The 27,264-nt window shown below is 39.2% G+C and overlaps 1 protein-coding gene across 3 annotated transcripts in view; it reads left to right on the forward strand.

Moving 5' to 3' along the window:
• ARHGAP21 (Rho GTPase activating protein 21) overlaps positions 1-26,833 on the forward strand; it is a 113,379-nt gene extending 86,546 nt beyond the window's left edge. For all 3 annotated transcript variants that reach the window (XM_072412711.1, XM_072412712.1, XM_072412713.1), the window contains 17 exons: positions 7,791-7,949; positions 9,980-10,082; positions 10,171-10,210; positions 10,807-10,932; positions 11,253-11,540; positions 12,146-12,204; positions 12,283-12,428; positions 13,116-13,258; positions 13,344-13,499; positions 13,825-13,903; positions 15,343-15,416; positions 15,676-15,765; positions 17,209-17,334; positions 17,424-17,465; positions 18,750-18,855; positions 23,196-23,227; positions 23,747-26,833. In XM_072412711.1, the coding sequence (XP_072268812.1) occupies positions 7,791-7,949; positions 9,980-10,082; positions 10,171-10,210; positions 10,807-10,932; positions 11,253-11,540; positions 12,146-12,204; positions 12,283-12,428; positions 13,116-13,258; positions 13,344-13,499; positions 13,825-13,903; positions 15,343-15,416; positions 15,676-15,765; positions 17,209-17,334; positions 17,424-17,465; positions 18,750-18,855; positions 23,196-23,227; positions 23,747-25,396 (3,419 nt within the window). In that variant the 3' untranslated portion in view covers positions 25,397-26,833. The remainder of the gene's footprint in view (positions 1-7,790; positions 7,950-9,979; positions 10,083-10,170; positions 10,211-10,806; positions 10,933-11,252; positions 11,541-12,145; positions 12,205-12,282; positions 12,429-13,115; positions 13,259-13,343; positions 13,500-13,824; positions 13,904-15,342; positions 15,417-15,675; positions 15,766-17,208; positions 17,335-17,423; positions 17,466-18,749; positions 18,856-23,195; positions 23,228-23,746) is intronic.
• The last annotated feature ends 431 nt before the right edge of the window (positions 26,834-27,264 follow it).

Genomic DNA, 27,264 nt, shown 5'->3' on the forward strand with positions numbered 1-27,264 from the left:
CCCAGGGGCCCTTGATCCCTTGTTACTTGCAGTATACAGAGACTTCTTTAGAAATTATACCGATATACGAGCCAATAGCGATGCCATCATAACGTTCCTTGGGCCAAAGCTTCACTTTTTAGACAGTATTCAACAATCACCTGAGGTGCATTTTGTCTTTCTGAGATCATCCTCACGTGGCAAAATATCTTTCCAATTGGAAGAGAATAATTAGCAGCACCTAAAGGCAGATCTTGTGTGGGGCTTACATCAAACCTGGCTGCAAATGTTGATTTGCTGTCCAGATTGCCTGCAGTATGAAACTCCCTGGTTTTCCATATCCTGATGATTGTCCTGCATTGTAGAAAACCCTCGGGCTGTTTCTCAACAGAATCATTTCCAGAATTTAGTACTTTGGTGCAGGCATTTTGGTTTTATAGTGCTCCAGGGTGGCCTGTGGACACTTACTTTGAAGTCTGTGGTACTTGTTGGGACCAGATGCCTTTTGCATCTGTTGCAAGAATTCTAGCCAGTAACATTACCTGTTAGGCTACGTACACACGTGCAATTGTTCTCGTCCGATAATCGGCTCAGGGCTGATATCTGCCTAGAATCTTGGATGCGCACAGCGCTCGTCACCCATCGTCCGAATGACCGTCCTGGCGGATCTACAGATGATGGACAACGAACGATCGTAATGGAAGTGAAGGCAGAAGTGAGTGCAGCGGTGTGCCGCTTCTGTCGTTCTCTCCCCTCCCCTTCCCTCTCCATAGAGCAGAACTGTGTTGTATGTACAGCGCTCGTTCATGCATCGTGCAGACGTTTGTCGTTGGAAACAATCATGAAAGGTCCCTTCCAACGACAGCTATTGAACGTGTGTACCCAGCCTTAGACTGACTACACTAAACCACAGACTCCATTATCAGTAGCATTATTGTGTTTTCCTCTAGTTAATTGGAGGGCTGCCTGTTAGATAGGCAGCTAAATAGTAAACGGAAAGAGCTTGACAACACTTCGGCTGATAGCAAGCCAGTAACCTTGTTGGCCACACTTTTGAACAGAATCGCCAACACGTATTTGCTTATAGAAACTGCATTGAGGTATGATTCCAAACACACTGAAAAATAATTCTTGCCACTTACTTTTAATGCTGGGGGTTTAACCATGTGACAGGTACACTTTAAAACCTTATCCAATATTAGAATTCCTCTTCTGAAGCTTTCCAAACCTGAAAGTTAACATCTAACAAAGTGCTCATGAAATTTAAGGAACAAAGATTACAAAGTGATGAATGTGCACAGCAGGGTTGTGGGTGTATTTTTTTTTTACTTACTAAATTCCCAACAACTTCAATAGTATGAGAGCATTTACGCAACTTCAGAAAATCCCCTAAAGACTGCGACTTACATGTGGTGGGATGATGGGTAAAGCAGCTCAGCTTATTTAATAGATATGTGAAAATATTTTGTAGTTGTGTACAAAGATCCGCCGGTATCTTATGAGCTGGGAACACCATTGCCATCTTTTTTTTCCTAAAGCTGAATTCCAGGCTAAATTCACAAATTCATGCAGTTCTATGTTCGGAAATGTATAGTTTACATCTTTTTTAATAGCGGTAGCAGAATTAGTTTTATTTTGGGTTTAAGGGACATAGAAAAGAATGGCAGAAGCATGAGTTCCTCTTCTGCTTCTCCTTTAAGCCACAGGTGGGGGAAAGGACAAGACCTGTAAGTGTTCCTTACCTGGAGCAGAGAAAAATCGTGTCTCTTCATCAGTCTACTGTGGGTTTTTTTTTTATTTTTTTTGGGATAGTTTACCATAGCATTACACAGCTCCCAACAATGATTTGTTAAAATAAAAGCATAAAAAACACCTGAATTGGGATTTTGGCAATAACAAGCAGTTAGGTTTCGTTTACTGGAACAATAAATCCAAGATGCTTTTTTGCATTAATTTTCTTTTCACCACTTTTAATTTATAAGCACATATTATGTCATTTTTGGCAGTAACAATGAATTTAATAACCTGCAACTTTTGTGAGGAACATGTTAACAGCTGTTTAAACCTCAACACCAGCAAAGCTTAAGGCTCAGTGTTGATCTGTCTGAAAATGCAGGTTGCTTGGCTAACCTATTAACCCTTCACTTTTGCTGATTTGAGGAGAAAGAAGTTCCACTTTTTGCAAATTTGATCTAGCAAGGCATTATTGCAGCAGAGACATTGCCTGTCTCTTCTACCTGCTTGGTGAGTGGCTCAGCTTTGGTTGCCGTAATACTCGTCAATCCTGGCTTCCCTTGCATTTACTGGGAAAGAATGAACTGCTGTGCACCTGCACAGGAGTTTGCACCACCCAGCTCTTTTCAGTAACCACCCGGCTGTTTTTGGGTGGTTAATGAAAAGTTTGGTCACCATACAGGGGCTGCCACCCGCCTACAGCTCCTTCCCACCCAGCTTATCCACAAGATACTAATAGGTTGCAAAAACAACTTTTAACTTGCCATTAACATGTTAAAATTTACTGTTTATGGTTCAGCCTTCTTGAAGATAATTGTCTATTTGTCAGGTTGCTGACAAATACATATTTTTGTGCTGACCCTTGTAAAACATTTGTTTACATCTTTTTTACAGACTTACATTTTTTTTTACAAGCTCTTGTACATTTCTGAGGAGTTAGTAACCCTGATTGATTGTTGGGTTGAACGGATGCGTTGCATAAGCTGTATGAGCCGTGTTCTTGCTACTACACCCATAATGCACCAAGGCTGTGTGCACCCAAGGAGCCGACTATCCATTCTTGCCTAATACAATAGCTGCAGTTTGTTGGGTTTGCCTGCTGTCCAATGCCTGGATCTCTGCTGGTAAAATAAACTTTTCTTTCACTGTATGCACACCCCTACACAGGGCGTGTTGTGACCCTCAACACAAATGACGAAATCAGTGAAGGTGTGTAAGTGATTATGTAAAGATATGCGGCAGATATACATTATTGGCTGGGAATGTTTGTGTTCTCTATCAGCTGGAGTGGCCTTTACACTACCGTAATGTTACGCATTTATTGAATAATTGTATCTTTCCCCACAGCCAGCTCATTTTTTAAGGCACTGCACAACTATGAATGTTTGCATACATATGCAAGGATAACAATATTTGACATTTTATATCTGCTTTGTAGGCAGCCAACTTTTAGCAAAGGTAGGGGACAATGACGTTGTCTAATGTAGGACAGTTTAGAAAGTTGGACTGCACTCCCACCATATGCAAAATATCCATTTTTTATTTGTCCCCCAGTCATATTCTGCACTCAAAAGGGCTGCTGCTGTCCAATTTTGTTGCTGCACTTCTTGCAACATCATCACATGGTCAATGGAATTCTCAGGACCTTTGAAGACAACCTGGGTAGACATCTAACGAGAGGTGTCCATCTTATAAAGAGAGACCCTTCCATTCTATAGGTCAAAAAATAGAGCAAGGCACATGACTACAAACTTAGCCAAGTATTTAGGACTTTAGTTTTAGTTTTTTTTACTAATGTAATTCGTAGATAACTTTATCACGGCTCGTTTTTTTATTTTTTATTTAGCAATTGTGGCTCACTGATTGGCTTACCATAACTTGATTGTGCTTTTATCTGCAGTTTTAAATATTATACATTTTAAAAAGACTCCACTAAAGGAAATGTTCTCTGTGCCAATATTTTACATTATTATTCTTATTCATTAATACTCTCTCGGGAACAGGCACTGTACTCCATGGATGTGGGTGGGAGCCTGCACTTCCAAAGATCTAGACAAAGCTTCTCATGACCTGGACAGCCCAGGCATTCACTCAGATGTGGCTAGTGGGACCCTATGTGAACATCTGCAATGCAAAATAAACACCCTTATGGTGCTGGTATGTGTCCTTACCACAAGAAATACTTATTATGGGAACCCAAGTGCTTCCAAAGCAACACTTGCTTGCCAGTTCCAGAGGATTTATTGTAATGTCCTCAGTGCTTCTGTGAAGCAAATGTTTCCGAAGCGTCTATACTGTGGCATTAAAGCCTGCATGTGATTTTAGAAATTGGCTTGTTCAAATTGCCACTTTTTACAGCTTTACCATATTTATGGAGGAATTCAAAAATGTTATTTTGCTCCTAGCTCTTTTTCTACATTCTATTTTTTTAAATTTTGGGTGTAGATCTCATTTGAGTAAAGAACAAAGCATGCAATGTTTGCAAACCGTAAAAAAAAAATACACTGCTTCTGTGCATTTCTGATGCTGAGGGTTTGACCCCTTCTTCTATAGGAGGCACCTGCACTGCCATCACTCATTGTTCTGCATAAAATGTATGGAAATACATTTGCAGGGTAATCACCTAATATCAGTGCTAAAGGAGACGTTGACCCAAAGGATTTATTTTTTACATAAAGTTCATTTAGTTCGTTCTTAGTGTTACTTATCTGGTTATTGCAGTATAGATGCATCATGTTGCCGTGAAGCTGGTTCTGCATTGTTAATATTATGAATCATAAAACAATATACAGGCAATCCGAGACACAGAAAGAGGCAAAGTATGTGACAAATAGTCATCTCTGCACCATTCACCTTGTTATGTCTGTGCTGGTCACTGACTCATTCTTATGGGCAGGTTGGAGCGTCATCAGGTAGACAGTGATAAGACAGGTAAGTTAATCACATCCTATATTTTTGTGTGAAGAATCTTTCTATGCACAGAAAAGCTGAAGTCTGGATATTTCTCTTTCTGATTCATAGATAAGAGCTTAACCCTAGAAGCTGAAAGTTTAGAGAGTTCATATACGATCACTAGGGATAATACCAACAAGATGGGACATGGGAAGCTATGTAGGACTCATGGAACTGTTACCTGCTTGCATGTGTCTCCTACCAGCAGCTTGTGCACATCTATTGAACACTTTGAGTAATGTGGTGATTTAATTATCTTATGCATTGTTAATTTTTATACAAATGCCCTTTTTTTTTTTTAATTAAATCTTCATTCCGTTTTTATTCCTCTTTCTACTTTTGTTTTTTGAGGAGAGGTTGCACAATGCTTAAAAGGAATAAAAACAGAAGACTGAAAATCTTTTTTTTTTTTTTTTTTTTTTTTTTTTTTTATACATTGCAGTTCTATATTGAGCTTGGATTTTACCGCCAAAGCTCCAGAAATGTACTCCTTAGTTTTATATAGTTTAAAAAAGAATGAACTCTTTTGTTGTATTTTTTATTGATGCTTGTGGCCCAATTTTACTACATTATCCCAGTGATAGGATGAGAATATAGGAAAGCATTGGTCACTGAAACCGAAGTAAAATCTGCCAGTGGGCACACGGAGCGCAGTAAGTTTTTTACTAACGAAAATGTCTTCGCTGGAGTTGGACTTTAGGGCGTATCTATAATGTGTTTAGTGGAGTGTTTCTCAACCAGGGTTCTTCCAGAGGTTGCTGGGGGGGTTTTGAGCAATGTGTGCCTCTCAGGTAAGTGATACCAATGATATTTTTGACTCTGTAAGGGTCAGGTCATTCTTCCCAATAGCCAGCAATGTAAATAATTTTCCCATTGACCACCACACATATGTACTGTTTGTTGTAGATATATAGAAATCATAGCAGGAGTTCCTTGAAAACCTGAAAGTTATTTCAGGGGATTATCTTATGTTAAAAAGGTTGTGAAATCTGGTATATATTGGTAATGACTACTGGTGAGGTAGGTATGTCTCACAAGCCACAGGTGTAAAGTATAGACTACTTGTGTAATGTTACAGTACCAGTGCAAAAGTTTTCTGTAAACTAACATTTTCCTGGAACCTTGAATGTTTTAAAGTTAAGCACAGAAACTTTCACTTAATCCTACATTTCATGGGACCATTCACCTTTTTACTAACTGGATGGGTATATAGAATCCCTCTCTCAACAGTAGCAACAAGAATGTGAATACAAGTACCTTATAAAAGTAATGTTGGACCCCCTCATGGTGCTGCTCAAACCCTATGGACCTACGGGGAAGGATGGATACAAGACCATTCTTCCTGCACAAGAACAAACAGCAATGGCTGGTTTTCATACAGGAAGCTCCAAGCATCCATGAAGTTGCATGTAGAAATCTTGAAGAAAAAATAGACTAAAATGTAACATTTAAATTCCTTTGATTTATTCCATAGATAGTAATTATCCCGGAGCATTAAAGGAAGGTAACTTTTGGTTACATTCACATTTAATGCAAAAAATGGAACCATTTCTTTTTTTAATTCATTTCCTGATTTAGTGTCTTGTACCAAGCGGTACTGCAGTCTCTGGTGCTCTTCATTGTCTACAGCAGCATTATGCTGCAGCTTTAAACAGAGCGACTTGTGACCCATTAAAGAAGCACAATGCATCTCCAGCACAGCCAAGAACAAATGTTTGCTTGTTAACGTTCCCGGGGCTGGACGTGAAACCTCGCACATCAAGATGAAATCACCTCAAATGCACTGGGGAGAAGGAGCATTGTACTTAGCAAGCTCGTACTTTGTTACAAATCTAGCCATGCCTGACAAGGCAAAGTTCTCTACCGTAATAGCAACTGTGTCTTACATTCCCATGCATTGGTGAAAATTTGCCCTAGTACTGGGGGGGCACTGTCTCTTGCAACATGTAGCATGGCACTGCTGGCTGTGGAGACTGGAGTTTGCTGGACATGTTTGGATTGTCATGACTTCTATGAGCTGTTGGTAGAAGATGGCATTGGTATGTTCTACTCACTTTACTTTTTCTTTAGTTGTGTTGCTCTTATGTTGTAGTAGAAATTGTGCTTTGGGTGATCTGTACTGCACAGATGTTTTTTTTGTATCCGCAGGATTCTCAATTAGTATTGTAGACCTTATGTGCTTCGAACATTGATATTATGTCCCTAAATGTATCTATGTGCCCATATTTGTACAGAAACTGACAAATTAAATGTTTGGGTAACTATTTGTTCTGCTTATTGCAGAATTGCATCTTTACACAATGAAAGTCACACTAGCTGACCAAAATGCTGCAGAATCTCGCACTCCATTCCTAGGAATGGAATGTGTAGCAATGGCAGTTTGGCCAGGAAGGGATTGGTGATAGAGCATCTAGTAGGGAACTTATAATGGGGCGACATTTTACAAGTTTGGCCAGTAAGGCACTAATGGAGTGTAATGCTAACTCTGCTAGTAATGGAGCATCATCTTGCAAGTTGGCCAGTAAGGGTCATACAATGGATTGTCCTCTCAGACTTTGCCATAAGTGACTAGTGATGGAGCATCATTTTGTGGGTTTGGCCAGTAGAGGACTAGTGATGGTGTCATCTCCAAGACTCTGCCAAAAGGGGCCCACAATGGTCTTGCTGGCTTGGTCAGTAATGAACTAACAATGGAGCTAGTCTGGCCAGTATTGAACTAGTAATGGAGCATCATCTTTGATGGCTCAAGTCTTCTCCCAGTATTCCAAATGAAAATCGGAGACCAACTGTGTTTATTCATTAGTTTGTAATGGTTGTCATAATAATACTGTTGTCTTGTTTGCTTTGGGTTTCCCAGTGGGTGGTTAGCTCCGTGATTTATAGGTAGATGCATTCATCTAATGTAATTTTAAAGGCGGTGTTCTGATTTTGCATTAATTATCCCTTTATTTAACATTTCTTACCTTTTTGCTATAGGTCATTTTGTATTTTAGTATTTGGACTAGTGATAAAGTTAGCATGATACTCCTAAAAAAAAAAAAAAAAAAAATTTAATTGCAGAATTAATAATATTTGATTTGACCTGTGTGTATTATATAGTTATTAACCCTATTTTCTTCTTTCAGATGAACCCACCAGCCCCAGCATTGACCATGAGGTTGCCAACATTCCTGCCTCAGCTGTAATCTCTATATCTGTACAGCCTCCTCCTACCATAACCACTGTTCCCCCAAGCCCCACCTCTCCGATGCCGGTATTATGCCGCCATCTTTCTCACGAGACTGGTAAGTTAAATTAGAATTTCCTAGGTCAGGGGTCAGCAACCTTTACTATCAAAAGAGCCATTTTGCCTCCTCTACCACTAAAGAAAAATAGTCTGGAGCCGCAAAACATAACACAGTTTATAAACTTTTAAAAGTTTTAATATTTTTTTAATTTTACCTGTTACAACAAGTGTGCATGTGTAGGCCTACTTTGAAATAAATTAAACATTGAACTATGCCCCTAGAAGCCTCCAGCTTCTAACGTATCATCCTGTTACATTAGCTGGAGGCTTCTAACGTAACAGGGTAGATTTTTTTGATGGGCAGAGTTCTTTATGTTCTGACGATGCCTTAGCAGTTCCAGAGAAATTGGGGTTCAGATGCTAGATGCTTCCAGCAATGTGTAACAGGGTAGATTTTTTTGATAAGCAGAGTTTTTATGAATTTTTAGGAGGTGTTAGCCACAGGTGTCCCGTACTTGCACCTCAAATTTTTTTCACCTGTACCCCCGTTTCCAGATAAATTGGGGTTTAGGTGCTAGAAGCCTCCAACAATGTGTAACAGGGTAGGTGTTTTTGATGGGTGGAGTTTTTAGGAGATGTTAGCCACAGGTGTCCCCCACTTGCACCTCTAATTTTGTTCACCTGTACCCCCTTCCTGTTCCAGAGAAATTGGGGTTCAGGTGCCTCCAGCAATGTGTAACGGTAGATTTTTTTGATGGGCAGAGTTCTTTATGTTCTGATGATAGCCTAACAATTAAATTTTAGGGGGTGTTAGTCACAGGTGTCCCCCACTTGCACCTACATTTTTGGTTTTGTACATCTCCCCATTCCAGAGGAATTGGGGTTCAAAGGAGGGGGATGTCATTGTACACACCCATTTGTACACGCCCCGTGGTAGATTTATTTCACTGGTAGATTTTTTTCATTAGAACACCGGATAGGGAATCCCCCTCCTCCGCAGTGTCTTGGGAGGAAGGGGATCCCCCATCAGAGATCTCCCCGCGGCAGCCGAAGGGAGCCACAACAAGGAGGCTGAAGAGCCGCATGTGGCTCCGGAGCCGCAGGTTGCAGACCCCTGTCCTAGGTAATTTAACAAATCAGGACCCAACTAAAACCTAATAATGGGGATCATTCTATTGGTTCAGTGCATTTCCCAAGCCTGTGCACACAGTTCTTGTCACTGGTTGTAAATTGGTGTTGTGGAGACACTTAATTTACTGCCTACAATATAAGTTTATCTACAAAACATGCACTGCTAGTATGGATTTTAGAACAATATTTGGAAACTCGGCCTTTACCTCTTTATTGTTGTGTTTTTTTTTTTTTTTTTTTTTTTTTTTTTTCATCCACCTCTTTCGGTTCAAACATTTGATTATGGATTTTTCTAGTGTCGGCCTCTTCCATGGTGCTTTACAATTACAGTGATACATTACTATGTATACCTATAATTACACAGTACAAACAAGGGTAATACACATGCTGATCCATACGGCACTCTCTGTGGGAGTGTGAGACAAAGTAGCAGGACAAGATACAACAATACCATCATACAATAGAAAAAAGGGCCCTGCCCAAGCAAGCTCTCAGGAGGTCTTGCTTCTTATTTGCTTCTTATTTATAAAGCTGTCATCCATTTAAAGTAGACCCTGATCCTTTGTCTAATCTTCCATAAGCTTCAGCATGTAAATGTAGCTAGCAAAAGTCCTATTTTTTTTTTTTTTTTTTACTAAAACTTTACATAGCGTTTATGAAATAAATGCCAGGTTATCATTTCATGAATATACACGTTCAGGCACTTCTTGTTAGCGGATGACAACTGTCTCCTAACTATGCTCCTGTGTTGTCATCCTGTTACATGTCTGTTGTTTTGACTTACTTGGCATATGCATGGAGGTGTACGTGCATGTAGACAGCTAGTGGCTGAAAAAGTCTGTAGGAGATTACCACTTCCATAGAAATGAGGGAATCTGAACACCTAGGGCCGTTAGGATTGCATGATAGAAGAAAAAGGCAATTGACCTTAGTATTTTGTTTTCAACTTCATTTCAGAGTCGACAAGACCTACTGTTCTTGAAGTGTATACTGGCTCCAAGGCAGAGAGGTCTAAATCATGTGATGAGGGTCTGGATGATTACAAAGAGGAAAGCAGAGTGTAAGTTTTTCTTAATCCCTCACCGTACTACCTGTTTCACCTTTAAACCTGCTTTATTTTATTAATTTTCTTCCCCCTTTACTTCCAGACGAAATCTGAAACACGTCTCCAGCCTGAAAGGCATCAAAGTAAGATTTTTTTTTTTTTTTATCATTCTAAGCATATATTTTTTTTTTTTATTATTTATTTGTTCTTCCATCATAACTGTGTAGATGCCAAGTAGCGCTTAACTTGTTTGCTGGCTGCAAAATCAAAGCCATGCCTGGGATCATGTTTAGGCAAAGGAGAGATTCCTGTGATCAAGATATAGCTTTAGAAGTTTTAAAGGAATAAGCTATTTTCTTGTGAATGTTTTTTTCAGTAATTTGCGGCTTAATAACTTGTAATGGAGAAGTGACGGCTCTGTAAAGTCTGAGACCTTATGTCAGCTATGATTTTTGTGTAAATGCTTCCTTAGATTGAATGGGAATCTAGTATAGCCTCATCACTATCCGCCAGCATGGCTGATTTTAGCTTTTGCTATATATGAACTCTAAGGCTCTTTTTAGACATTATTTAAACCTTATCATTGTACTATACTCTAACCCTCTACCTCAGATGTCAGAGCTGCCACTTTCTTATACAAAGGACAGAAAGCATTCACCAACACTTCTTTCACCATTATATTTCTTAGTTATCCAGATTATTCCACCTAAATAATTTTTGCCCAAATTGTTTCTTCCAGGCACCAGAGAGCATCCAGTCGTCTGAAGAGTCCGAGTCCAGGAAAGGCTCTTCATCCGATGTATTCAGCGATTCAAATAAGGAGGGTTACTTGTTTTTCCGACAGCTTGTCACCGATAAAGGAAAGGTAATAAATAGAGAGAATTTAGTTTTCTTATAACAGGTGGATTAACCTTTTAAAAGGGAAGTTTGGTGAATTTATTGTTATTACAATGTTTGTTAAAGAAGGGCAAAGGGAATTGTGCATGGTTTAAATAGGTGGGGTGGTGAAAAAGTTTCATAAAGCGTACTTTGGAAAGGAAACAGGTTCTATTTTTGCTTTATTGCTGAATACTAAATAGAGAGAGAATTAACGAATTATATTCCATTTAAGCTCCAGATAATCTGCCCAACCTTTAAATTGGTGCTATCGGTTATGTGACCTTTTGTGTTTTTGTGTATATCTAGCGAATCATGAAGCCCTGGAAACAGATGTATGTCATACTACGAAACAATTCTTTATATTTGCACAAAGACAAAAAGAATTCGGCTGGAATTTGGTCCTCCCAGTCTGAAGAGGAGCACGTCCTCAACCTTTGTGGATGTTTAGCAGATATATCATACAGTGAAACGAAGCGCAAGAATGTATTTCGCATCATAACTGTTGATCATGAGTACCTCTTCCAAGCTGATGACAGAGATGATATGTTGGCTTGGATTAATGCTATACGGGAGAACTGCAGTGTGGATGATGAGGTATGACACACCTATCTTTTTGAACCAGTAACAAAAACTTGTAAGCAGCAGTATTTTGTGGCTCTGATAGCGTCTTTTGTGTCCACTTACGATTCCAGTAGCAGTTTTTCCTCACCATATCAAATCTCAACTCATTTAACAAGAGTTTAACCAAATGTTACTTGTTTAAAATACAGCAATGGCATAAGACAACATAATTTTGGTTCAGTAGTTGGGGTAAACTGTAAATTTGGACAGTGGTTATGCTCAACTAGCAATATCATATGTTTGGCCACTAGAATGTCTGGGATCTGTGCCTGGCCTGATTCCTGACTTTCTGTATTTGGTCAATGGTCAAACTTGAGATCTTTGAAGGTGGAGCAGGTTGAAGTTGCTCTTTCCTTGAATTTGAGATTTTCTTTTTCCCAATGTAAGGATCCCAAAAAAAGCCCGAGTACATATCTGAAGCTACATAGACACCAGTACTTGCTTGCTGTAGACTTGCATATTAGAAACTGTAGTGTCAACAGGTTTTCAAAATTAGGAGACAAGATGCTTAGTCAAAAATGTTGCTGTTTTTTTTTTTTTTTTTTGCTGGCTATTTTCATTTTTTTTTTCTCCTGCAGCAAACAGACAAAGCAAATGAGAATATTTTAAACAGAATTGGTGGCTACAACACATCAAAGTAAGTATGAAATCAAAAAGCCAGTTTTGTCTTGTCACCACATAGAGAACTTTCCTTACCTAAGCTCTTTTCTTCTAGATCATCCAACAACAAATCTGAACCATCACCCAAGCCAGGCCGCCAGCCTTTGAGTTTCCAGACTATCCTAGGCACTAAATCAGATTCCAAGCTGCAAAGTCCTCACTCCCCCAAGCAGGACTCGGAGCGCAAACTGCTTACTAAAGGTTTGTAATTGTAATGATAAACCTCTATACTGTAAAACAAATGTTCGCTGCAGTAGGACAGCCCTAAATTAGTCTTTTGCTTTCTTTTTCTTAGGAAGGTCTTCCCCCCACACAAGCTTTGATATGTACTTATTACTGTTGTGACAGACCTTAAACTGAAGCCCTATTTGTGCATAGTGTGATCATTCAAATTGCATGTTTGTGCTCTGCTTGTGCCCTCAGCATACGTTGCTGCATAGGAATGTGCCCATGCGTGCCATCCATAATGCATTTCTAGAGCTAGCTGCAAACACAAAAAGGCCCAATACTTCTGCCTAATGGCCTTGTCTGCCTTGGTTCATCTTGGCGCCCTGTTGCAGTTTACTTATAGTTTTCTGTTACTACCCTTTAAAATTTTTAAGATGAGGTGAGGTGCCAAGGAATTGGCTGTATTTGCCTTGTAAAAATGAGTTCTATTGTATAATGGAGTCTTGTGTTTGAGTCATGGGTTCCACCTTGGATCAGAGCCTTTGTGTGTCTAAAGAGACTCTCAGACTTCGCTCTCCCATGACCAAGTGCGCTGTTGACTCATAAAATGCTCTCTGTTAATCTTTTGACTTATTCATCATTGAATTATTATTTGTATTTGTAAGGGCAGAAGGTTTAGATAAACTTGTGCACCTTGTTTTTTTTTTTTTTTTTTTATAGATGACACCAGCCCACCTAAAGACAAAGGTACTTGGCGGAAAGGCTTTAATAACATGATGAGAAAGACCTTTGAGAAGAAACCCTCAAGTGGTGGCACCTTTGGTGTTCGACTGGATGATTGCCCCCCAGCACAAACTAATAAAGTAACTGTCTTTTTTTTTATAGGTTAGATTTAATCAATTAGATTTATTTGTTAAAGGACCTGAGCTAACCTTTTTTTATTTCTAGTTTATCCCATGGATAGTGGACACCTGCTGTAAGCTGGTTGAGGAAAGAGGCCTGGAGAACACTGGTATATACAGAGTCCCTGGAAACAATGCAGCTATTGCAAGCATGCAGGAAGAACTCAACAAAGGAATGGCAGATGTCGATCTGCAGGATGATGTGAGTTTGAAGGAGCTGTCTGGTCCAGCCAACCTTCTACGGGATCTTTTACAAAACACCAACATATCCCTTATCACATTGTACGCAGGATTTGCCAGACTCCTCTCCTCTGAATTTACCAGAAATGGGCACTACAAGCCACATCTATGTGTTGTGGCAGAGAACAGGCTGGGTTCTGTCCAATTGTATTCAAGTGACTTTTTTTTTTTTTTTTTTTTTACACATTTTTTGCATGGCCTGAAAATCTTTAGAAATGAACCCTTGTATATTCTGTGTATTGCAGTGTATGAAAGTGTAAAATAATTTGTCTTGTTTGATATCCTAGAAATGGAAAGACTTGAATGTAATCAGCAGTCTCCTGAAGTCATTTTTCCGAAAGCTGCCAGAGCCACTTTTCACCAATGGTAAGAATCTAATGTATTTACACTTTTTTATTTTGTTTTTATTGTGCATAATTTGATGTAGGTCCATCATTGATCTGTTTTCCTAATGTCTGTTTTAGAAACAATCCTGTTTGTCTTATTTTTATTACTTGGAAGGAATTAATTTGTATAAGGCTAAGGCTGCTTACACATGTGCAAAAATTATTCAACCAAATGCCTGAAAGATGTGTAAGTGTGAAATAATGTGAACACTGTACATACAGCACCCTTCTGCTCTATGGGGAGGGTGGAGAACGAGCAAGCAGCAGCTCTCTGCTCTCTCTCCCTTTCACTTTCATTACGATCATTCATCATTTGTGGATCCGCTAGGACATATCGCTGACGATATTCCATCCAATACCAGCCCTGAGGTGAATATTGGAAGAGAATCATCTGACATGTGTACGTGGCCTAAGTCTACATTGACTTTATGTTAAACACTTTAAAATGCCCATACAGATTTTGTATGGATTTTTAGGTGGCAAAGAGAAATTGGAATAGGAAAACGCCTCCTAAATGCTTAAAAACATGTTAATGGGGGCTTTAGGGGCAGGATTGGCTGTTTTTTGAACATTTCAGAGGCATTTTAACCTGCAGGATGCATTCCCTACAGCTCATCAAGAAAATGCTCTTGTGTGCACTGGCCCGTTAGAATAAAGAAGAATTTGAAACCTTTAAACGCTGGGTTAACAGTCAGTGTAGATCAGGCGTGTCAAACTCTGGCCCTCAAGGCCTTTATTTTGGGGTCCCCCAGGGAATTCTGAAGGTGAATTGCATCTGGCCCGCCTGCTCATTCTGTCATTCTCCTATGACAGGTGAGCTGTAGCTTTCCTGTCACTATAGTCTTGTAGTGCAATGTTGTGCCATTCAATGTCTCATTAGCTTTGATCACTTCGGGATATATATAAATAATATTTAGCATTTTTATTGTGGGTAGATCATTTTGATTTAAAAAAAAAATTTTTTTGTTTAAAATTAAAAAAAAAAATTCCTAGGCCTTTTTCTCTGTTGTGGGCTTGTTCTGGATCGAGTGTTGGGCAGGACCTCTGTTTCCATGTGGGAAGGTTTTGTATCTGGTGAGAAAGAGAAACTTTATTTTTTTCAGTGGATTTCGGGTTCAGCCTCTGTCTTGGTCTAATTTTTTGATTTCGGCCCTCTGTGTGTTTGACAAAGCCTAACATACCCAGTACAAGATTTATTATTGAAGCAGTCGGTATTTTGTTGCCACCTAGTGGTTCTTTTCTGTGTGCGCACTCCTTGCATTCATAAATAAGAAAATGTTCTGCAGCGTTAGTTTGAGATTTTTTTTAGATGCTGTCAAGTTTTCTTTAGTCCATGATTACATAGTTTGCCATTATTTGCTCATTTTTAGACTAGTCTAGTTAGGAGAAATAATCAGAACTTTTTTTCCCTTGTTTCAGAGAAATACAATGAATTCATTGAAGCAAACCGTAAAGAAGACCCCAATGAGAGACTTAAGACTCTGAGAAATCTGGTGAGTGTCTTCTGACTGTGTTCTATCTATATAATGTTGCTTGTCTGGGACTGTATTTCTGCCACAGGCATAAAACATTGAGTGGAAGTCATAGTTATGTTAAGGACAGCGACCACAGCATACGTATTTCTGTCATAATAGAAAACTAGAAACTTAGGAAATCTGAGGAGTCTGTTAGTAAGGGGCATGGACATAGGGACATATTTATGTAATGTAAGCATTTGTTGTATTTTACCAACATTGGTTCTCTTTCTTTCAGATCCGTGACTTGCCAATGCACCATTACCAAACACTCAAATTTCTCTGTACACACTTGAAAACTGTGGCAGAAAATTCAGAAAAAAACAAGGTAATTAAAAGGAGTTCTAATAGTTTCAGGGGATCTCTATCCATATCAGGATCATATATGGAATTGGGCAGGGATTTCCTATGTGGTTCTGGTGAATGAGAACTTTTTTTTAAACATTCTTTATTGAAAACTTTCAGGTGGGTGGGGGGGGGGGGTACAGAAAAAAGGAATAAGAGGGGGAAGCATAAAAACTTGAGCAAACTTTGCATCAAGTAATGAAATTCTCAACAACAATTATAATGGACTTATTATGTAAGTCCAAAACTACATTAAATTAACATTTAGAGTTATTCTGGAAAACATATCTTAAAAAGAAAAGTAGATGGGTGGGCGGAACAGACTCGACAAAGGGTGGCAGGGGGCAAAAGGGTCACTAATATAGAGGAGTTGCTCCTGTAGGGGATCCATATAGGCATAGCCCTCAAGAGCCCATCAGTCAGAGGGGGTGCTACGAGAGTGGGCTAGTTAAGGGCAGCAAGGACTCAAGGGAGAGTAAAATAATTTTGGTATTTGTTGGATGTCCTGAAATGCGACCAGTGAAACCAGGTATTGGCCACCTTCCTGCCAGTGCCTCGAATGGAGGATGTAAGGTCTTCCATGCGGTGAATGAGAACTTTAATGTTGTATTCCCATTTGATGAGTTACAAAAACCACTTATAACAGAGATAAAAAAAAACTTGTTCACTACAATGGTGAATTGCAGAAATTTGTTTGAAATATCAAGATTGCCCTCTTGTCCAATGTAGATTACCGCGGAGTTAAGTTTACCACACTGAGATTCAACTGTGTGAATATTTGCATAGTTTGAAGCGTGCAGAAATATACAAGTTTTGTGTAGCAAACATTTAAAAAAAATATATATATGTACAGCTCCAAAGCCAGGATGTGGACTTCTATGTAATAGTATTTATCCAAAATCCCATGTGCATTGTTTCAAGATTATGTTGACTTTCCACTGCTTCAAGTCTTCCCTCCTGACCAAAAAGATTGAGTTAGGGAGGATGGTGGGTTTGACTAATCTGGCAACCCCATGTTTTTGGTTTGGAACCTGGAGCTTTGCTATCTCTTTCTGCTTTCATAGGAGAATAAAATAGTGGTGGAGGGGTATATTATCCAAGCAGTTTACAAATGCTGCATTAAGGCCATTACCTATTGTCTCCAAGATTGTGTAGTTGACATTATACAACTTCTAAACCATGATGTGGCTACCTGAGTTTGCTTACTATATCCAATCATTTCTTGCAGTGGTGGTAAGGAAAGACAGATTTAGTGTGCGGTTTGACAAGTTCTGTTTAGTAATCATCATCATCATCATCAAAGTTCATATTTTCCATGTTGTGCGCCTTTATGAACACTGCCAGTTTGTAAGGTGTACTCTAGTCATTCCATAACTGAATACACTTTGTAGTTTATCCATGTTTAACAAACTTTATCATCCACTAGATGGAGCCCAAAAACTTGGCTATAGTGTTTGGTCCAACTCTGGTCAGAACATCAGAAGATAATATGACACACATGGTCACCCACATGCCCGACCAATACAAGATTGTGGAAACCCTCATTCTGCGGGTCAGTCAAATGCATAACCCTATCACTAGTGTTTTTAATCTTGGTTTCAGGGATGTAATTTTATTTTTGTGTTTTTTTTCTGTTCTTAGCATGACTGGTTTTTTGGAGAGGAGAGTGGAGATGAGCCAATTGTAAGTATTGTGTTTTTTTTTTTTTTATTCTTAGAGGCGATGTCTGGAGTTTGGCATGTCTGGAACTTCATGCCTGAATTAGGGATTGTTTGCAACTTATAGGCGCAGTACTAATAAACCAAAATGAATTCATATGAACGACCTAATAATGGTTCATACACAAGCCTGCTGCATTTTGGATGAATAATTATGTTAAAGCACAAAGACAGTACAGCAGTGTTTGTGAGGCACATTCATATAATCCGTAGGTTTGTTAAACTAAAGACGCACATGAGTTTCTAGCTGTCATATCTCTGATCTTTTATGGGCTTTTAAAGCCTAAATACAACCATTTTTTGTTTTGAAGGGTAAAAGGAAACTAGGATTTAAAGTGTATGTCCAGTTAATATACCACATTACTTCTGTTTGAGTTGGGGTAGATTTGGGTCAAATGCACACAATTTTCTATTTCCTTCCAGTGTTCCTTTAGGTTCCATATTTAGTTCTTGCATGGAGTTCATCCCAATAACAAAAATGTTCCCTTCATCCAACAAATATTAAGAAAAAAGGCAATTTGATTGCTTTCCATTGCTTATCTTGGTACATATTGTCTGCGCAGGACCTCAAGTATCTTTTGTGCCATTACAGGAAATGTTTAAATTTGGCTTTTTAAGTTTTGCTTTGTAGAAACATGAATACCTGCAAACAATTGTCTTTGTCCTCCTCTATGGATTTGAATCACAAGTTAATATGTGACAACCCTAAGTAATTCAGTCATATGATACAAAAGCAGTGGTTCAATTCAGTGCTGCTAGTCCTAATGATTATTTCATTCAGAGATAGTGACAGCTAAAATCCTTTGCATATTTTGTAATTTTTTTTCATGCTTGGCCTTGCACCTCCATTTTTACTGGTTCTTGTGATTGGCACCTCAATGACCAACACAGAGGCTGAGAAAGAGGGAGATGCAAAGCCAAGATTATCTATTAACAGAACACAATGAATGTGTCTCATTTAGTTGTTAATGTATTTTTAAGTTCTATTACCATTTATTCACTGCCAGTTTCCTCCCATTTTATGGTTTAGATTTTTGTAGTAAATTATATTAACACTTTATTTTTAGCTTCTCTTTTTTTTATTTTTATTTTTTTTTATGTTTAAATATAACCCTGTTTGAATGGTTTTCAGTCATTTGGCACAAGTTAGATCTAATGTTTTCTGACTTTCGTTGTATTGAGTTCTTAAGAATAGCGCTAAGTCTTTGCGTGTAACGATGTTGAAGAGATCTCTGTTTATTAACTATAGACATCAGCCCAGGAGGAGGGCACAATAGACAGCCAGCCAGTGCCCAATATTGACCATTTACTCCCGAACATCGGACGGACTGGGCTGTCCCCTGGCGAGATATCAGGTAACCCTTGCCTGCGCAGACAGTCTAACCCCGCAGGCTAACCCAGCACATTCCTCTTCTCTTTTTCTAGGTTCTTCTTTTTCTGCGGTCTTACAGATCTATATTTTTGCCTAAATTCTTCAAATTTTCAAATTCAAGGCAGGGGGCTTTGCTTTTAATAGGAGTATAATTTGTAGTTCAGTGCTGGTACATTTCATTTAATACATATACAGTGACCTATATTGAGCTCAGAGAGATGCATTACAGACAGGTGCTCAACATAGCTGTTTTACATCTTATTACATATCAGTAGGAGGAAGCTGGACTGGTACGGTCATAAAGATGGTCAAATAAGTAGAGAATACCCCAAGCTTTACACAGGGTGTGATGTGCACGTATATACATTGTCATATGGGGCTGTAGGGACAGGAGTGCCTTGGCAGCCTCACTTACCAACCAGTGCCCTTCCCCACATATATTGTACATTTCCAGGGTATCATTTAGGCACAATACCACAATAAAGGGGAATATTTCACTTTCTGAATTAGTATAATCTTTAGGTGCAAAAAATAATCATGGCTTCTAAAAGAATTTAAGTGATTGTGTCATGAGGGAAGTCTGAAGGCTGGCATTGCTGGCTCCATTTGAAAAATGCTTTTTTTTTTTTTTTTTTATACTGTTCATCTCGAGTCTCATATCTGGGAGCAGCACACTGTAAAATGGTTCTAAAAGTCAGAACATTGGCATTACAGTAGGGATACTAGCTTCGTCTACCAACAGTAGCAGCCTCCAAAATTGCCTCATGACAGAATTATTTAAAAGTGATTTTGCTCATTTAAAGAAAGGGGGGCATTGCCCTATACTCCTTTATATTTGTTAAAGGATATGAACCTGAGCTGGAGGTAAAATAGAGATGGCTTCAGCTAGCATAGCAGAACTGAATCTCGGATCTCTGGAAGATGGAGTAAAGCTTTGTGCAAAAATGTTTACATTTATTGACAAGGTTTAGACTGAGGGAAGAGTATGCATTCACCAATAGTCCATGTAACACACGTCATCTCCCTTGATTCACCATTTTTTGAGTCACTGAGATAAAACAAGCGTGTGCACTGTGAATTTTAAAATTAATAAACATGTTGTTTGAAAGGGCTTGATTGCTTTACAAGGAAATCTGTGCTAAGAGAAATCCAAAATCCTTATTGTTGGCTTCCTTCAGAGGTTTTAGTAGTTTTTAGGCTGCTATAGTCCTTTTTTTTTTAATTCATTAGGAAAATATTGGAACAATTCCACCAGCATGATAACACACAGAGTCCAGGAATGGCACCCCAAACAATTCTTTCAGCACAGTTTTACTTTAAAGTGGAGCTTATTGAAAGCTTAAAACAAAATATAAAATGCTAGAAGCACTGCTAAGCTTTTATTGTTCTCTGATCCTGTTGGGGAGGTGTTCTCTAACTTTCTGTGGTCATTTTGGGCAGGAAGTGAGAAGAAATCTGCCCAGCGGTTTCCCAGACAGCAATAAAATTATTTTTTCAATTACTGTTTGAGTAGCAAAAGGGGACAACCAAAAGCACTTTCTAAGTAAATCGCGCGGCCAAAAAACACTTCATTGTTTGAATACCATTGCAGAAATGTTTAATAGATTTTTGGGTATTGGGCTGGTCACATGACCTACTCCTTCTGCAGAGTTGCTTGGAAGATGGTCTTGGTTGACAGATTCTCCGACTGCTTTAACTGGCCCGTTGTGGAATCAGAAGTGTTTTACAGCATCTACATGTGTACTAAAGTAATTCTCTGTTCTGTTTCCCCACTTGCCACCTATTCCTTGGCTAAGTACTAGTATCACAGGCAATCTTGGCATATTTCTCCCTACTTGCTACTGCACTAACCAAGCATGCTCCTCCCCATTTCTTTAGAAGTTTCCCTTTAAATGCAAAGCCTGTCCAGTTTTAAAGGGATTTTTATTTTTGTATTGTGTTTTCCTCCCTTTGTTTCCCTGTCTTATGTGAGATCTTTTATGCCGATGTTGACACAGGCGAAATGGGAGGAGTTTACCACACAGTGATGTCACTTGTGGACTCTGTGATGTCAGTGGTGGACAGCTGGAACTGTAGGAAGAAGGAGGATTGCTGTCCACAATGTAGCTGCCTTGTCTGCAGAAACCCCCGTTTTTTGTGAAATGGACCCTACCTTTTATCCAGATTTTTTTTTTTAATTTTATTTCCTCATTTCGAATTTGAATGAAAGAAAATCTGCACTGTTACAACTGTGTTTCTGCTCAGCGTATTTTAAACAGATCAATGCTACTTTCTTAAAAGTCTTTCTGCCATCTCTTGTTATTTCTGAAGCAGACCCTGAGGAGAGATAGCATGGTATGGTCTACTAGTCTTTCTGGTCATAAGCATTAGCCATGTGTCTATAAGGGGTGTGGCATGGGGCTTAGCTCTTGCAAAAAAAAAAAAAAAAAAAAAGTGCATCAATTGACGTTGTCTATTCATTAGCTGGCCCCTTCTGCTCTCTTTATTCTTGTCTAGCCTCGGTTTTCTTTCCCTGCAGTACAGTACTCGATGTTCATTATCCATTTCATAACAGCAATAGTATAGAACGGGCAATCATCTTGCATTCTATGGACCTTACACTTCCAATCACATTTGAGTCTGGCCAGGAAAAAATGGCATCCGGTATACGAGAACTTGAATGTGATTGGTGGCTGTGCAGACTAACTACAATTCTTAGTATGGGCCCTTAAAGGAAACCTGAATGCAGAGAAATATGAAGGCTGTCATTAGTCTCCTTCAAAAATGCTACTTGTTTGGTTGTGTTTGAAGTCATTGCGTTGAGTCATGGGCTTGGAACATGCAAGTTGGAAACTTACCGGTAGGTTACCCATTCAGAATAAGTATGCCTAAGGCATTGGCTCAGCTTGACAGCCAATAAAGTAGTATTTTCAGAAGTTTGGCCATGGAAGTCTTCATATCTCTTTACAGGTTTTCCTTTATACATATGGTCTCTTTGGTGATACCACCGTGCACCAGCTGTCAGGCCATAACATGAATATTGTAGTATTCAGCAATGCCAATTTCATCTTAGTGCAACTATAGCCAGTTTTTTTTTTTTTTTTAATATATACTAGGTAGACCTTAGAAGGTCAGGTATCCATTGCTGTACGTATCCCTGCTGAAATGATTGACACCATTTATACTATTAGTCATTGTCACCAGGTCAGAAAGTTATAAGAAATCTAATAGGCACGCCTATTGTTGTGATAGCCATTTTCCTCTTATTTCCTTCCTTATTTCCTTATTTCTTAATTCCTGTGCCTTCCAAAGAAATCTACCCAACAGTATACTGCAAATAAACTGAAATGAATTGCAGTCATTTCCTTATCGTAATCTACAACTAAAAAGCAGAATGTCTTAACGTATACTTAGAAGTGTCCTACCTTTCTAACAAATTTTATAATATAAGGCAGGGCAGTGGAAGAGTAATATTACTAATTGGGTCTAATTTATGAAAGTTCTCCAAGAATAGAAAATATAGACTCCTCATCGTGGGAAAACCTGGGTGATTAAGCAAACCTAGAATGGATCTGGTCCGGGACTAAAAACATTAGACACAGCATTTAAAAAAATCATTTCGTGTTTGTTGGATCACCCAAGTCCAGCACTTTAAAACAATCAATCATCTATGCATATGTTAGCACTGGGTGCAAAATCTTGGCTTTTTTTTTTTGGATTGAATAGGGAAAGTCCTTGTTCACTCTATTCAAGAAATGAAGGCACATTTAATAGGGTCTTATTCAGAATGGCTCACCCCAGTAGCCATTATATCCTAGAACTTATATTCCCATGTGGCCTGTTAATTAATGAGATTTAGACTTTGACCTCTCAGCAATGATTGTTAGCTCTGCTCTATAATAATGCTCCACTCTACAGCGTTAACCCTTCTGTGCCTTCCTGTGCTATGGATCCACTTGACTAGCCCCATGCTAGACTAGGCCTGTTTGGTGTTTACCTGCTTACTTTCTGGGAGTTTGCCTCAAAGATCAGTGCATTTAGATGGGTCACTTAAATTTCAGTGTTTTATTTTTTTTTTTTTTTTATTTCTAAGAACAGGGTTCCTTGCCATTCCTCTCATTGAGCTGGTTCTGCCTACAATTCACAGCATCCTTTCATGGCGGTGGCTTTCTGTGGTGGAGCTTGCATCTTTTGTGAGCTATGACTATCCCCTTTGTTTTCTTTTGCTTTGACACATTATGTTCTGTGCTTGTCCGTTCCATAAAGCCTTGCATTATTTGTCGCCATTGTATTTCTCGTCATCATACGTAACTGATAGCCAATGTCCTTTCTCTTGTCCTACAGATTCCGCTACTAGTGACTCGGCAAAATCTAAGGTATGTCCAGATAAAATTATACCACAAACCCTGATTGTCGTTTATGTAAACTAGGCCACCTTTGAATACAATTTTGCTTTGGTGTATGAAACTAAAAGTCGGGAGTATTGATAGACTCCATAAATAGGACTTTTTCTATAAATATGAAATTCCTTTTAAGCAATTGCAATGTGTTTGTATTTTAAAATTACTGATTTTCTTTTAAAGATGCCATGAAAGTGGAAGTAAACTCGCCTGACGCCCACTGTGCTCTCCCCTTCACTTTCATTGCGGTAGTTCGTCTTCTGTCATTCATGGATCTGCCAGGATGGATTCATGAACCACATCAGACGGCCGCTGTACACGTCGGATTCTTGTCTGAAACGAGGCTTGAGTTGAGAATCAGATGAGAATCCTCTATGTAGCTTAAGAGTTGCTGCACTTTGCTTTCTGCATTACTTAGCCAAGATGCAACATCTGAATAGTCTAAAACAAAGTGAACTTCTGTTTTCTTAAAATTTTTTTTTTTTTTTTTCACAGGGTTCTTGGGGATCTGGAAAAGATCAGTATAGCCGGGAGCTGCTAGTGTCCTCCATTTTTGCAGCTGCCAGTCGAAAACGAAGAAAGCAGAAAGACAAACCCCATCCAAGCAGCTCAGAGGATGAGGTAGACAGCGTTTTTTATAAAAAGGATCCCTCCCCAGTGGAACTTCGGAAGCCTGAGAATAGAAAAGGAGAAACTAAAGAGGCAAACATTCCTCGAAAACCTAAAGCACTGATTCTAAAAGACACAGACACAAGTCTATATACAGAAGATAATGTTGGGAAGGACAGCACGCCTTCCGACGAGATCGCTCCTTGTCCTCCGAAACCCCCCAAATCTCCAAACCTTATACAAAGACTGGCTGTACCATCTGATGGCACAAAGATGTTTCCGTCTCAAGAAAGCATCTCTGATTCAGGAACTGTACTTAGCACTTCATCCCAGGCCTCTGTGCACAAACCAAAACCTAATGTTTTTATTACCCCAGAGAAAAAAGCCAACGACTTGTCTGCAGAGGTGAGCTCTGTTACCTCTGACTACTCCACCACCTCGTCAGCCTTCTATACAGCTGGCCTGGAGCCCAATTTGATAAGTCCCGAGGTCCAGTCTGTGGCAGAGAGCAAAGGTGAGGATGCAGATGATGAAAGAAGCGAATTAATCAGCGAAGGCCGACCCATGGAAACAGACAGCGAAAGCGACTGTCCGAGCAATGTGTATGACAGACAGAGCCAAGTTAAAGAAATGTCTAGAGGTAGCCGACGGAATTCCGAAGGAAGCGCCAGCTGTACGGAGGGCAGCTCAACCCCCCGAATGGACAGTAGGCGGTTTAGTTCTCATAAACTTATAGAATGTGATACTTTATCAAGGAAAAAGTCTCCAAGACAAAAGACAGACAGTGAATGTTCAGCTGATAGCAAGAATGTTGACGCCTCCACAATACATTTAGCGGAGACGGATGGAACTGCAGCGCAATCTGGCAATTTGGACTTGGTAAAAAGTGACTTGGGCTTGGTGCTAAAAAGCGAGGTGGAAAAGCCAGAGCCCACTTGGAAGCTTAAGATAACAGATAGGCTTAAACTGCGTCTGAAAACCTCCGCAGACGACATGTTCGGACTGGATAGCCAAAAAGCACACGCCGCCGAAACCCGGAGGAAGAAAAATATTCGGCGGAGGCACACACTAGGGGGACAGAGGGACTTTTGTGAATTAAGTGTTTTAAATGCATTAAAAATCTACGAGCCTCTTCAAAAAGATGAGTCAGAACTTTCTGCCGTGGATCGATTGAAGCCAAAGTGTACATCCCAAGACCACTCTATCTCAGCGTGGCTCAAACGAGAACGATTACGCACTAGCACATCAGAACTCAACACCATTAGCCCTGCTGAGCCAGTTTTAGAAAACACTAAGTTACCGGATCCAACGTCGTCAGCTCCTCTATTGTCATCAACATCCCAAGTCAGCCCCAACGACACCAGCGACATAAGAGAAAACAAGTCTGAACTCTCATCCCATTCTTCAGCTGATCAGCTCAATGGGGAGAACTGCCAGAACAAAGCAAAGAGCAACTTTAGTTCTGCTGTAGATGCTCATCCGCACAAGCTGTCTGGTACTCAGGTAGTCCGATCCCGGTTCTACCAGTACCTATAAATCAATTCCACATTTCATTACACATTCAAAATAAATTGTAAAAAAGTGAGCTATCTTAGGCAGTCTGTTTAAAGCATATGTATGGGCAACATTCAAAAAACGATACATGCACATTTCTCTGTGTTTGATTATTCAGAGGGAAAAAAAACTTCCGCTAGAATTCCTGTGATCTCCTAACCTGTTTGAGCGGACAATGGCTTTGCTACCTTACCTAGCTCTCCCCTTGTGGACTACTGAATCCCTTTTTGTCTTTACAGGAGGGTGTTTGAGTCTAGTAGGAGGGAGCTCTGGCAAGACTGACAACACTATTTGGGTTTTCCAAGGCAAAGTTTTTTCACCACAGTTTGGAGCTCAATCAGTTTTTGGCAAGAATAAGACTTTTTCTGTACTCAAGATAAAACATTTTGAAATGTGCATGTATTACCTAAATGTTCATTTTGCTCAGGCATATACTTGAACTTCAGAGATAGGCAAATCATTTTCACTTGGCCTGATGCTAATGAGTTGTGTTATGGCAGTCCCCCTTCATCCCTCCCCGGCAATCCTGTAAAGTTCTGAGATGGCAAAGCTTGTCTTAGTTGCTGACGGAATTTGATTGTTCTACAACCGCCGGTGAGCAACGCTTTGCCTACATTTGAAGTAAACTTCCAGTGTGTTTAGGTTTGTGCCTGAATTATTTTTATATAAATATATATATATATATATTGTTTTTTGTTGTTTTCTGCAGCCTGTATTGAGGCTGAATTCATTCATTGGCCCTGTGGAACGTCTTCGCAGAGCTCAGCTACAGCCAGAATAACACAACACCTTCTCTATGGGAAGCGCATACCAGAGTCGAACAAAAATGCTTTTTAATCCTTATCTGTGTACATACCTTCTTTCTATAACCTGAGGTTTTCTCAATAGCAGATGTTCACCATGTAACAATGTCTTTATTTTTTATTTTAAATCTAGTCACTCGAAAAAGTGCCTCATTATGAAATGATGTGGTGTGTTAGGGTGCCATATTGTTACCGGCTAATTAGAGGAACCTACTGTGAACATGAAAAACCATCTTCTCACTTTCCAGGTTTTATTTGCAGATTTTAACAGTTGGGATTCAGAGCTTCCATTGGTTACACATTCCAATAGATCCTTCAAGTTTTATATACATATATGCCGACTTTTAATATGGACTTTTGAGTTTTATGTGACTTGAATTTTTAATCTTTTTCTGTAAGATACAGTAACTTAATGTATATATTACATTGTGTATCTTTTCTTCAGATACCAGATTTGATATAAATGTTGTATGATAGGCATGTAGATAGTAAATCCTGGGTGGAACTGGTTTCTTTTATTGAAAAGAATACAATTCTGCATGAAGATCGTCTACCACCTTGTACCATGCCTGTGTGCAGACCTACTTAAACACTGGAAATAAAATTGTTTTGTTGATTTTTTTCCTTTATTTTTTTTTTTATTTAAAATTACTGGGTTAATAGCTATTTTAACGGATGTTCAAAGCCTTTTCTGCAGTGTTCTTCAGGTGTTTGAGAGGTCTCTTGGTTTTCTTAGTAACAAAGGTAGCTGCAGCATAACACCATGGAGGCAAAGCAAGATACAGTCTCTGGGCTGCATACATCAGTTTAGTTCATAATGTTACAAAGCAGCAAGTACAATACATAATGATTTCAGTACAAATAATACATCTAAAAAATGAGGGACAAGTGAAAATCTTATGTAAAAGAGAACGAACCCAAAGCTAAATGTGGATCATAAATGACTATAAAGGGACCCCTCAAGCTTTATATGTATCTTTTAGTTTTCCAGTGGTTCACATATGATGACTCTTTATGCTATAAGGTCTCTTTTTTTTTTTTTTAAGA

Source organism: Pyxicephalus adspersus, chromosome 5 (assembly GCF_032062135.1).
Source record: "Pyxicephalus adspersus chromosome 5, UCB_Pads_2.0, whole genome shotgun sequence".
In the NCBI taxonomy this organism is placed as follows: domain Eukaryota; kingdom Metazoa; phylum Chordata; class Amphibia; order Anura; family Pyxicephalidae; genus Pyxicephalus; species Pyxicephalus adspersus.